We start from the raw sequence: 13,672 nt of genomic DNA, 5'->3' as shown, positions 1-13,672 counted from the left end.
CCCCCGCGCCCCGCCATGCCGGGGCTGCTGGCGCTGCTGGCGCTGCTGGCGGCGGCGCTGCTGGCGCTGCTGGGGGCGCGGCGGGCGGCCGTCCCCGGCGCCGGGGCCCCGCTGAAGCGCTGGGCCCTGGGCTCCCTCCTGCTCTTCCACGGCGCCTGGAGGCAGCGGGCGGCCGGCGGGGGGGCCCCGGAGCCGCGGCGGCCACGGCCGCTTCGCCCCGACCCCCACGTGAGTGTCCCGCGGCACCCCCGGTCCTAGGACCCCCAGCCCTGGGACCCCCATGCCCCGGGAACCCTTTCCGTGACACATCCTTCCCTCGCACCCCCATCTCTCTGCACCCCTGCCACCCCACTCTTCCCTTGGCACCCCATCCCCAGCACCCCCACCCCCGATGCCTGGAACCTCCATTCCCTGGGACCCACGTGCCCCCCCCAGCACCCATTGCCCGTGGACCCACACCCCCTGGACCCATACCACCTCCATCTGCGAACGCACCTGCTCCCCTCTGCATCCCCAGCACCTTGCACACCCAGGGACCTGCATCCCTCAGGTACCCCCGTCCTCTGCATCCTGGTGCCTGGCAGCCCCCACCACCCAACCCCTGAAGCCTGGGGACCCACGTCCTTTCCCCCCACTTCAGCCCATCCCAGGGAGGGCAGGTTGGGGATGTCCCCTTGGCCGTCCCTTGCGGGGAGGAGGGTTACCTCTAATCGGACCAGCTGTAGGTAGGAGAAAGCAGATACCCTACAGGACACAGCAGCCTTTTATTTTAGAATACTTAGTGAATTGAATTTTATTTTCTATCTGTACTTGGCTGCTTAATAAATAACGAACCCTCTGTCTCCAGCCTGTACCTTGCTGGTGTTTGGGTACCATCCTGCCGAAATGCTCACTGTGCCTAGCAGGGAGATGTGGGTGGGCTTTGCTGTGTTTCTTGGTGCGAGGGGGAAGCATAAAGGCTGATGTGGCAGGATTTCCCTTGCTTTTCCTTGCCTCATCAAGATTCGACTTGCAGACACCAGCTGAGATGTTGGATCCTAAGTAACTTCTGTGAAAAATGGACTTCTTATTAACATTTCCCAGAGCCTTCTAGGAGTCCTTTAAGATATATTATTTAATAAATGCACTGCGGCCTCTGCTTAGCCTTAAAAAAAAAAAAAAAAAAAGAAGCTGTTTTCTCTAGCTTTTCCTTTTTACTAATTAAGGTGCTGCTTGGGGAAGCTTTTTGCCAATCTCAGCCAGATTTGATAGGGCAGGAGTGACACCTTCTTCCAAATCAAACTGAACATCCAGGGTGGTTTGGGATATAGCCAAGGGGTCTGTGCTTTCCTCTCTGCTCCTCCAGGCAGCGACACTGGAGCAACACTTACAAGAGAAATCTAAAAACGGATCTGGAAAATCTTTCAAAAAATTATGTTTCTGAATTTTTGCATTGGCATCCAGTGGGCTCGCTCTGTGTGTATTTCCAGACTGTGCCCTCAAACCCCCCTCTTACCCATATGCATAAAGGGGATAATCATCTGATTTTAGTATTTTTTTCATTAGCATTCTCTGGTGGATAATTTTAGATGGATAAATTTAGATGGAACTTCATCCATGCCCAAAAATACAGACATAAATCTTAATTTCCACGTTCCAGCATTTAAAACCTCACTTTGAGTCAGTTCTGCACAAATGTGTGGAAATGTACGTCTGGATTTGAAGTTGTCACCTTCTGTTCCTAATAGTTTTTAAGATTTGAGATGGTAACTGGCCCTACAGCAGCCCAGCTGCTGATCGTGTTGGCAAAGTGCTGGGTTTCCTGTTACCTTCTTTCTCTTCCTTTTTCCTTTTTAGTGCTGTTTCCCCTACATGTCAGTTGTCCTACTTACAATTTGGAGTTAGATGGGGAAACAGCATGTGTGTGTGGCTCAGTTGCATCCTCACAGACACACGTTTTGAGGATGCATTTCATAAGGTCAAGGGAACTCATTGCAAGATAATCATCTTAATTCAGGATACTGTTTCACCTTGTCCGTGGCTTACCATGCAATAATTATGTTCCCTCGCTGAAACTGCTTCTCATCTGCTCCTGCTCTGCTTTCTGTGTCTGCCCTGATGAGGAAATGGGCAAACAGGAAAGGAAAAATGCTTTTGTGTCAATGCATGATGTGCTTATTGTACACCAGCTTGACTAAATGTTGTGGATCTCAGTCATATGAGGCTTCACTGCTGCTAGCAAAACACTCTGGCTGGTCACTGCTAGTAAATATAAAAAGTGAAAGTAAAACTTGATGGCTGAGAAGCAACCTATGGAAAACAAAGAATTACTCACCTTCTCCCGCTCCTTTCCTGCCTCCAGCTGGGGCTGAAATCCATTTCCCTTTCCCTAGGCACTTGATTCGGTTTACTTCACCGGCTTTGCAGAGACCAACAAGTCCTTTGTGATTGCTCGTCTTGCAAAACGTCCTGACGGGATCTGTGAGATGTGGCTCTTCCTGAGAGTGGATGGAATAGGAGAGTTTGAAGTAGGTGGTGGATGTGAGGTGGCATTCAAGAGCAGTGCTTAACTCCTGTCTTGAACACACGTTAGGATCCCAAGCAAAAATTGATGTTCTCTGCATCTTCTCTACAAAAACTTCCTAACAGGAAGACATCAGTGCTTTGTCTAAGGGCAGCAGCAAAATTGGCCAGATTGCTGGTAATGTCTAACATTTTGAGGAGATTCTGACATTCACTTCCTTTTTCCCATAATGTGCACAAAACATAGCATATTTTCTAAAAAATGTCTTGTTAAGTCTCCCAGGAAGAGTTTGAGCATTTAGTCTTTCTGATAACATGCAGCACATGGTTACTAAGTTATGTTGTATGCTTATGGTTGATTTTCCCCCCTTTTTTAATGAGTGAATGCTATAAAAAACATTGTGCAATTGCCTCTTTAAAAGAGAAAGAAAAGCTTTTAGGGAGTTATGTGTACGTCGGCTTCATTCTTGCTAAAAAACCACAATATTAAACATATATTTTCCCTGTGAAATTCCCTTTTTGTCAATAGCTGACTACATAGTAAAGGAGGGAAGGTCTGGCATAAATCCCTTTGCACTCAAATATCTTTATATTCAAAAATTAGTTTCACGAAGTAGCCATGACCAGAAAAAGCAGGAGATGTCCTATTTGCAGAAAATTAAGAAAAGAAAAAAAAGAAGAGATTGATGTGCATTGTTTTGTTTTCTAGTAATATTTAGTGTAATCATACTACTTTGTGGCTTTGTGACTTGGAACTGCCAAGTTCAGGACCTTCTTAGATCCTTCCCTACAGCAGCAGGTATAAGCTCGCTTTTAGAAAGGTGGCAGCTTTAGGAAACAAGACACATTTTCCAAAGAGCAGCTGAAGAGTTTTGGGAGCTTGCATGCACTAGAAATTTAGAACATTTTCATCATCATCATCATCATTAAACTCAGTCTAAAAATAAACTTACCCCTAAAGCCCTGCATCAGCTTGGCTGTGAGCTTGACAGCCACTAGCATCAGGAGTTGAGCTCTTCCAGTGACATCCCTGTGCACAAGTAATTAATTTGTATTATCTGAAGCAATAATGTTTTATCTTATAACGCAGGTATTTTAGATGCAATTTTCTCTCTCTAATAATTGATTACCAGAAAGCAGGCAGAACTGAAAAGCCAATTCAACCAAATGTTGCTCCTGCAGAGGGCCGTGAGAGCAGGAATCCACCCACATTGCGTCCTCACAATTGAATTGAATGTTTTCCTGAAATGTCTTTTTAGCACCCACAACATCCAAACATGATGGTGAGAGATGAAGCTGAAGACATCTGGAGTGGGGGAGGGCTCACTATTGAATACTTAGAGCCTCAAACATGCTGGAAAATAAGCTTTAATGGATTACTCAGGTATTGCAACACTCCATAGTTTCATTTATCTACTCTTGAGACCAAGGCTTTTTGAACACTGTCTGGAAATATATTTAACCAACTTGAACCAAAAGCAATTTGGTAACAATAGCATGCATTGATTTTTATGGAATGAAAATACAGCTAGTTATATACAGCATTACTCTTCTACCTTAGCATACAATAGTGTCATTCTTCTGCGCTGTCTCCTATTGCATCCATTTCCAAACATACAAGAAACATTTTGCTGTTTGTTTGGGAATGATACAGAATTATAGTGCTTTCTTTACAGAAAAGGACCGTACTGGCAGGAGTGGAGTGAAGAGGAAGGTGAACTTGTACCAGTTAAATTCTCTTTCCAGTAAGTGTTTCACGCTTGCTTTGGGATGTATAGTGATGTATAGTTCAGGGTTAGAGATTTCGTTACTGCTTTCAAAAGGTCATGTGCACAAAGGAACACATGAAGCCCTTGAAAAATAATTTGCTGTCAAAGCAGCACAGCATTTCTGCAGTATTGCTGCGTTTGTGCCTCTGAGCAGACTGGGTGAGAGAAAGCATGCTGTCGCTTGCGGCTTTGCCCTGCCAGCTTCCCTTCCTAGGCAATCTGTTGGCTCTTGCAGGCCGTTGTTGCTCTTCTCAGCTTCCTTTTGTTTGCTTCCTTGAAGAGCAGTAACATATTTAAAATGACAAAAATCGGAATTTTCCAATAATGGCAAAATACAAAGATTGCCACTGTCTGAGCTGCAAGTGCACAGCTTGGCCTGGTATGGTCTGAAAACTAATAATGTCTTTTATTTTTTCCCCCTGTTTTCCTAGTTGGGAGAACTTCACAGATATCTTTAACTTTAGTGTCGACAGTCACCCCAGCACATTGGCACGTGCTTTGGCCCAGGAACCGTGGACCATTGAGTTCTTCCAGAGGGTCAAAAAGTGAGAGGCGAGATTAATTTTTCTGGGGTTAATGGCAATTTTTCTAGAGATCTCTTCAGGGCTTGTCCTGTGTTGTTGTAGGTGATTTTAGAAGGCGTGTTTAATTTGAAATGAGCTAATAAGGGACATAGCTCCTGTCAGGTGTCTCCTGGTTTCATGACCTGGCAACCTCTAAGGAGGTTCCTGCACACAGATGGAAGTCTTCCTAATGTGTGGGTGGAGGGACCTGCCCACGGTTTTGGTCTGTAAAACCTTGAGCATTAGGAATGTTTCTTGTTCTGTCTTTTTTTCATTGCTATCAACCTGATTTAGGCTGCTTCCAAAGTCAATGGCCTAGGTATGTCTAAGCAAAGGATCGACTGTAATGGTGTGAAAGAAGAGCTAAAGTGGGTGTTTTAATGACTATACAAGCTTCAGAGAGCTGAAAATACGAGAAGAAAGTATGTGTATTGATAGTGCATTGTCAAAATACAAGCAGAAAATATGGGTACCAACAGTCTTTGGCGGTACCTGCTGACTTCTGAGCAGCAACTCTTCAGTAGTACGGCATTTTTATAGTCTGTTAGGGTGGGAATTTGCTGTTGTTTCATTCTCAGGTGTCTCATAGACATTATGTAGCAATAACTGGGAAATGTAAAAGTGATTACTAATGTGTAAAATCTGGCATAGCCATTATCCATGTGCTCTGAAGTCTCTCCTTCATTTTGGGATATAAGTCCATCAGGTTGACATTGAGGCTGCTTGAATAGGAGACTTGTTGATTTTGCCTGTGTCAGTTCACTCTTTTCTTTCTTCCAGACAGAGGGAACAACATTTCCGACATGAGCAGTGGGGCCAGTCTGTTGGAGGAATTGAAATAGAAAATCATGAGAAAATCGAACTTTCCCTCAAAGGCGTTCGGAGCCACTCTTACGGTAACGGCTCCAGAGGCAATTCGCTCACTTGTCCGTTTTCACTATAGCTGGTACTGGCAAGACAGTGGGACTACAGATTATCTTTAAAAATAACCAACTCCATGACTGGGCATGAAGTTAAGACGTTTCAGAGGAAATACTGTTACTGTTCTGTATTTTGCACGCCTACCGTGTTGTCAGTTACTGGGTATTTCTTTACCAAAGTTAACGTCAAGCCACATACTATTAGTTCATGTTTTCCAGCAATGGCGAACTTTAAGTTGGTTGATTTTGTTCTTTTTTTGCAGGTATCCGAAACTGGTCTGAGATTTACCGTTATGTCATGATTTTGGCACACTTTGAAGTAGGTATTAACATGGCAATGTGCTACTTCACCATGAAATCAGAGGTGTTTCTGAACTTCTCAGTCGTATTTAAGTATCCAGAAATAAAGCATTGGGAACATCCATGGCGTGCAATCAGAGGTGCTAACTGGTGCCATCATTAGCACCTATAAGCCTTGGGAGCAGCTCTCAAAAGCAGAGCCATGTGTGTAAAAACTGAGGTTTTGCTACACGGGTTGAACCAAAAGTTGTTTTGGTAACTTGAAACTGCTTATTTTGGCTTTTTAAAGAAACTTTAGATAGGCAGCTTTACAGGACAGATTCTCAGCTGCCGCAAATACCTGGTGCTCGGTGGAGCTGATGCAGTGCTGATTCACACTAATTGAGAGCCTGAGGTGTTTGAAGGCGTCCTAAACCATCATGACAGCAGCGGGCAAATACTTCTGCCTGTGCTGAGCTCTAATTCTCTGCTTTGCTGTTGTGGCTGTGCTGGAGGAGAGTCAGCGCGGTGGCTGCTGGAGCCTGGGGAAGCGTTGAGTGCTGGCCTTACAAGCTGGCATGCAACCCGAACAGATGCTCCTGAGCAGGCATTTCCTTTGCCAAGACAGGCGTAAAGAAATCGAAACTCTCTATTATAGGCAGTGTTACAGGAGTTAAGACTGAATGCAGAATAAAAGTTCTTTTCCTGGGTGTACGCTGGCCAGCACAAAGCGCAACTTGGAAAATCCTACATATGTGCAGATTTGGGAGCTGCTGGGATCTACCATGTGCCTGTGTACCTTTTAATAAGGCTGTGCTTCTGCACTGCGATGTGTATCGTCAGGTAGTAACCTCTCCCTGATCTTCATAGTTGTTCAGGACTCAAAATAACTGTGGCTCTTCCTCTCCTAATTAAAAGCCATCTGACTGTTTATTAAGAAGGAATTAGAGTTTGTTGCCAATTGAAGTTTGGATTCCTCATACCCTGAGTGTCTGTACCTATATAACGTCACAACGTGGGCTTATATTTGCCTCAGAGCAAGCGGAGCATGGAGGGGTTCAGACTTGATGGAAGAGAAATGCAAAGATACGAGATTCCAGTTTGTTCTTATTTAACATTCTCCCGTTATGCTTCTCTGAGGCGTAGAATAGTATAGATTAGCAGAGGTGTCTGGTCAAAGCAGGGCCCGTTTTGACAGGCTGCCCATCAGTTTTGAACATGGCTAGCAATACAGCTCTGCACGTATTGTTCCCTCCTCTTATGTCCTCTTGCTGTGGACATTCTGTTGTCTTTAGTGCCCTTAATTTGCCTTAATCTGTTTGGTTTATATCCTTGGATGCTCACTTGCAGCCAGATTTTCATGGAAGATGTATTGAGAAGATTTGAAGGTATAAATCAATAGCACACTGCGTAACCTGCATTATAGGCAGTGTCTTCTTGGTCAAGTCATCCCGTGACCCACAGAAATGAGTCTGCACAAATTAAACTGCGCTTTCCTTATCGCTGTCTTACAGGATGGGACTGCAGCACATTTAACAGTTATTAATATGCCAGCTACCACAACTAAGTAAGTAACCAAGGAATTTTATGCTGCTAAAAACATATGTGTTAAAGGTGGCACGCTGTGCGGGAGCTATATGCACATTCTTACTTTGAACCTGTATAAGCCAATTTCCATCCACACCCTCTTGCTGCCTCCCCCCTCCACCCAGTTTCCCATTTGCAGTTAGTCACAAGGGCAGCTTTTACCTTCAATTACTTCCTTTCCATTCAATTACTGTTCAGCTGATGCAGCTGCTTGCCCTACTGACTAGATGATTTAGGGGTACAAATTGAGCACCTCCAGCTATTTCAGAAGGTGTGTCCGTCTGTAGCGGGGCATTACTCAGGGAACCCTGCCTTGCTGACTGGTACGTGCATCCAGAAGTTGAAAGACCAGCGTTCATGGCCCTGTGACCAAGTGGGACCCAAGGGACCTGCCTGTCCCACCTGCCCACCATAATCCATCCTGCAAGCCTCATCTTTCCTGCATGTGTGGCTTCCCCTGCCCAGCATTTGCAACATCCCACAATATAACCTTTTCCATTTATTCCTGCTGCTTTCCAGGGATGAAAGCTGTGCACAGTGTTGAGCTCTTCTGGCAGGCTGATGCGCTGGTCCGTTTGAGTTTTGGTTGGACTTTAAATCTGCCCCCTTTCTTTCCTTTCCAGCCTCACTGTAGGCTATGTCTTTTTCCCCGATGGGAGGAAGGCTGGCATCGAGTGGTCCAATGCCTCGCTGGCCGAGATGGCTGCTGATGGTGTTATCAAGGATGAGTATAGAGTCAGTTTTACTGCTGGTGAGTTCACCATAGCCCAGCTATATCTGCCTTCAGGTTTTTGGCGTGCAGGTAATTTAGTGGAGGAAAGACTATTCAGTGAAATTCCATGTGATCCTTGAAGCAAATGTGAAAGCTAAATGCATCTTCTTACACCCTGAGCAATTAACTTCTGTGCTTAAGCCATGTGTGCAGTGTGTCATCAGCGAAACGGGGCATGTCCACTGCAGGATCAGGGCCACAGGCTGCTGTATGGGAGGGAGAGTTACAGTTTCTATTAGTGGTGGTTGTTGCTTATGCTAATCCAGATAAATGATGTGGCTTTCACTTTTTTGGGTGTCAAAATGTGTGTTACGAGGTGGATTCGGCTGCTCTGGGAATATGGCTTAATCAAAGATTTTACTTAATTTAGAAAGCAGATAGGAAAGCTGTTGCTCTTTAGAAAAGCACAAGAAGGAACTATATGCAAAGATAATAGCTCTTGGGATTTTTTGAGATAAAATACTGCTGAAGGTTGGAGACATTCTTCCCTTCTTACTTTTATCAAAGGTGGCAAGTACTTTGACGTTTCTGCAGCGCTGGATAAGCAGGCTTGCCCCGTGGTGTATAACGGCCTGACTGGAAGTGGCGTTTTCCATGAGTGCATTGCAGATTTCCAACTGAACGGGTTAACACAAGGCTGGGGCTTGGTTGAATTTTATTACAGGTAAAATAATGATAGGCAAGAAGAGGTGAAGAATTCCCATCTTCCCATATTACCTATGTGGCTGCAGCTCCATAGATATTTGAAGCATAAATGCACAGACTTTTTGTCTGATGTAAAGAAATGTTGTTCATTTAGTGCTTAATGTTTTTATTAAATTGACAAACACTCTATATAGAATTTGCAAAAGAATATTGTGCAAGCACCTCATACATGCAGACAAACCATGGCCACTTGTTTAGTTGTTTGTTATAGGTTTACGTAAGATTTTATATAGGTCTCCGTATAGGTTTATGAGCTGGTGCATGGTCCATTCTGGAGACTGTCTTATTTAGGCGATCTGTCACATTATAAAAATAATGAGTCCTCTACCCCAAACAGCAGGCTAACCATTTACAGGGTGAAATTTGCTCACACAAGTATTTGTCAGACTAGAGCATAGAAAAGATAAATGTTCAGAAAATCGGTACAGGAATGCCTCTTCTAGGGGAAAGCATTATATTGACAAATGATGTGTTTCTCAGCGAAGTGCTGTTTCTCCTGCCGCAATTGTCAGTTTTTTACTGGAGTCTTTTCCCTGTTGGGTCTTTTCTCTCGTGAAAAAAAGGCAAGTTTGGTTGCTTACATTTAGTTTGCTTTTTAAAATAAACACTACTACTTCTTGGCTGTCAGAGGAAATGCCATAGATGACTTTCAGGAGATTGAGAGCTCAGCTTCTTCTGAAAACCAGACGCATTTCAAGCACATAAAATAAGCCACTAAACAGCCAAATGCCCGTTGGTTGAACTTGAAAAGTGTGGGCTGTAGCTGCCGCTGGGTGCCTGGTCCCCCCATTCATTGGCTGTCAAAATCTGCATGGTGGAGGAAAGGACCCGGCATGGAAAGTCTCAGCTAAAACCCCAACAAGGCACCTTCTGCAAGTCCGGACATCCCTGGATGTTTCTAGATCTGCCCCAGGAAATCTTAATTTGGCAATGATGACAAAATTCCCGTGGGCTCCCATCTTATATCTGCTTCCAAATCAAAATCATGTTAGAAATTAAAGGGTGGGTGTCTGGCTCTTCCTCGCTGCAGGTCACCAACTCAGCATCACTGCTTCTCTTACAGGGACAAAGCTGCCCAGCTGGTTCCAAATTTGCAGCTTGGTTCAAAAGCTGAAGGACCCGACCTTTCCTCCTGGTGCCCTGCAGCCAATGGCTCTCCCCCATGAGAGTTTGCAAGCTCATCCCAGCAATGTTAGCAAGCATCAGCTTTCAAAAAAAAAATTATTCCCTGCAAAATGCAGTTTTGAGTGTGGAACTCTTTGTCGCAGGATGCTGTGGAGATCGAGGGTATAAAAGGATATGGAGAGAAATGAGATGTGTTTTGAGTTGTGCAGCTCTTAGTTGTTGCTAACCATGGTGGTCTGGAGGCAAAGGAGACCTCTGACAGTTGATTGCAGGAAGAGTGCGCTAGGAAGGATTGCTCTGTGCTCTGTCTTTTGGTATTTTTCTTAAATTGCCAGCTGCTCCCCGCTGTGAAGACCAGGACACTGGGCTACGTGGATCTCCGACCCGGTTCAGCAGTTCCTCTGTTCTTTCAGATTTGTTTTTGAAATAAAAGCTCTAACTTTCTGAACTCTCTGGTTGTTATAGTCATTAAAACATGGGGAAAATCTATTACAATTACAGGAAACTACACTGATTTGATAGTCTTGTCTCTGACTATGTGAGAGCTGAACTGGAAGAATAGGAGAAAGCACATCTAAAAGAGTTGTCCTCTAGGAATAGCATTAATAGCCAATGAAATAAGTGGTACAAACACATTTTTCCCTTGAAGGAAAGCCAAAGTCTGGTACTTCGATTTAGAAGACATTCTGAATTTCTTACCGTTCACTTGAACATAGATGCCATATTTATCACAACATCCATGTTAGTCACTGATAGCTGCTGGCCCAAGTTAATCTAAAGTGTATTCTCTACCTAGATGCACCTTGCCGTAAAGTACTGAAGATTAAACAGGCATGTGATATGTCAAAAAATAGTTACATGGAAGATCTGGACAGCAGGAATTAAAAGAAAGATGCCTCATTCTCTATACCAGGCAGCAACGCCATGCAACTGCTGGGAGCGTCGTAAAGACAGGCTGTAATAGTACCTCCACTCTGTAAGGAACTAGTGAAATCTGGGTGCACATATATATTTATAATCTCTGCTTACGTTGACACTGGAGGAGGCTTTAATAGATTTTAAAGAAGACTTTCTCCTTTCTGAGATAATTCTTACACTTATTAATATCAGCATTATATGCAGAATAGGTGCATGAATGTAAAATTTTTCAGCCTGTATGTGTCATGGCAATGAGTGCATGTTCAAATCGGGGTATGTGTTACTGAACAAGGGTGGGATGATGCGAACGATGTGTGGTGTAATGAACAGGCTGCTTTGGCCAGCAGTGCCTTCTGCAGCTGCGCAGTAGGGCAGAGAGATTCCCACTCCCTAATTCATGACATGGTCCCTGTTTGGCACTTGTGCTGGTGAGCTGCACCCCGCTGAGCACACAGATCTGTGCTGCCAGTGCCGTGCCCCTCCTTGCACCCCCGACTGTCAGCTGTATGTGCAAAGGAGACTTAGGACTGCATTTCTTGTGGGATAGCCATTGATTCAGAGCTCTGGATTTTAGCTGGACTTCCCCTATAAATGCTTCTCTAGTTACAGTGGTATTAAGAAACGCATTCTTGTGAGTCTTGCACAAACTTATACATGTCTTAAATCTGTCTGTGCTCTGGTAGTCTCAATGCACCAAAACAGAGAGCTTGTAAATTACTCGAGACAATAGTACTTTGACAGAAGGGAAGGTTTTACGCCTCTTTTTACACATAAGAAATCAGTCATATAGGTAATTTTAGAAAGATTAGAAAAATAACTTATATATCACAGTTTGTTCCTACTAAGTATGTGGCTTGTTTTGCTATGATCTCAGGAACATCTGTTCCTTTTTTTCTGTGGAGTTTTTGTCATCCCTTTCCTTCTTTTTTTTTCCCTTGAAGACTAAAACGTTAACATTTAGAAGACGGAATACAGGCGCGTAATTATACAAGGTCTGTGGAGATGTCAGAGAGTGTAGATAATGAGAAAAATGGTTAATTATTACTCTGGAATGATAGCGTGAGAAATTGCTGCAAAAAAAATTCCTTGTCCAGGCCAAAAATTAAAAATCCGTCCCATCAAGGAAGGTGTTGGTCTGGCTATTTCTGATTTGCAAGAACTGGGCTACAACCAGGGATGCTGTGGGGCAACTGGCAGGTACCCTCACCAAATCATCATCTCTGAAGTTCATGTTCCTGCAGTGGAGAAGGCAGAGGAGGATGGCGTAGCCTTCATCGCTCTTCTTTTGTCTTCTCTCCTTTCTTTTGGTACCAGTGGATGGAGAATTAGAACACTCCTGAGTTCAGCTTGGAAAAGTTCAAGCAGGGTACAGAAAATGATTAATAAAGTTTTGAGCTGGCAGGTTTATTTGCCAGGTGATGAACTACTGGTACAGTATTTTGGCTTGAAGGACTGAAAAATTGACTGTCGGGGGTTTTCTCCCTGGATTTCAAATTAGTTTATAGTGAGCTTGTGTCCAGGACACATGGAATAACTTATTTAATTTAAAATAAATCTACCAAGCCCTATGCTTTGACCATATGAAGTGGTCCTTCTGTTGCGGCTCCTTTCTCAGTGGAAAAATCCATCTTGGGAAATGCTTCTGCAGCCCAAAAGCATTAATTTTGAGGAGGGAGGAAAAAAAAAAAAAAAAAAAAAAAAAAGCAATAAATGGAGGTAAGTCCTGGCCAGAAGTGAAATGTAGCATATGATCTACTCCCGTCCGGTGTGAACGGAGGCAGCTGGAGCCTTGTCGGGATGAGCTGCTTTCCAGCATCTGCGTTTTGCACGCCTGGGAGGAACTGAACACCTGTAATTCCTGCTGCTGTCAATGGGCCAGCGCCTGACACGGCAAAATACTTGCACGTCCCACTGGACCTCACATGCACGTTGAATTTCAAGATTCAGGCACTTGTAAAGAGGTCATTTAAAGGCTGGCAGCCCCAAACTAAGCATTTCCCATCAATCTGGCCTTGGCTACTGATGTCTAGAATGGTAAATATTTTACTAGGCTTATTTATTCTTCATTTTTGCAGTCTTTCATGTGTGCATAGTATAGATATAAAGGCCATTTTCAGTGACATTGTATTTCACTGGCAGAAAGGAATAGAAAAGGTCTTTTTTCTGTTTGGATTTATGTCCTAGGTTTACAGTTTTTGAAGAAAAGTGTAGCCCAGGGAGTTCTGTAATTTATATTTTTTTTTAAAAACCCACTATATGGCCAAATTATCTCTGCAAAGCAACCAATTATTTCAAAAGTAGATTTTTCCCTCCATAAGAGCAAGCTCAGCAGCCAAATGACTCAAAGACATTCCAGAGTAAATGACTGATAACCACCCACTCCCTTCTCCCATTTACTGGAATTGTTTACCATAAACAGCCACACCAGTCTTTCTCCACCCAGAACTGCTCTTCCTTAAGCTGTGGCTTTGTTGTTCTTGCTGCTCTCCCAGCACAGACTCAGAGCTCAGGTGTCTATAGCAGGGCCTCCAA

The 13,672-nt window shown here is 44.0% G+C and overlaps 1 protein-coding gene across 1 annotated transcript; it reads left to right on the top strand.

The window, feature by feature from the left end:
- On the top strand, positions 1-10,670 carry LOC121097985. The gene is made up of 11 exons (XM_040615477.1): positions 1-228; positions 2,373-2,507; positions 3,762-3,886; positions 4,179-4,247; positions 4,703-4,816; positions 5,615-5,730; positions 6,018-6,073; positions 7,548-7,600; positions 8,244-8,371; positions 8,900-9,056; positions 10,161-10,670. The coding sequence occupies exons 1-11, from the start codon at positions 16-18 to the stop codon at positions 10,261-10,263; spliced, it is 1,269 nt and encodes a 422-aa protein (XP_040471411.1). The 5' UTR covers positions 1-15; the 3' UTR covers positions 10,264-10,670.
- The last annotated feature ends 3,002 nt before the right edge of the window (positions 10,671-13,672 follow it).

The sequence above is a fragment of the Falco naumanni genome, chromosome 15 (genome assembly GCF_017639655.2).
Source record: "Falco naumanni isolate bFalNau1 chromosome 15, bFalNau1.pat, whole genome shotgun sequence".
Lineage (NCBI taxonomy): Eukaryota > Metazoa > Chordata > Aves > Falconiformes > Falconidae > Falco > Falco naumanni.
Note: the sequence above shows the minus strand (reverse complement) of the source record. Positions and strands in the feature narration are given on the sequence as shown.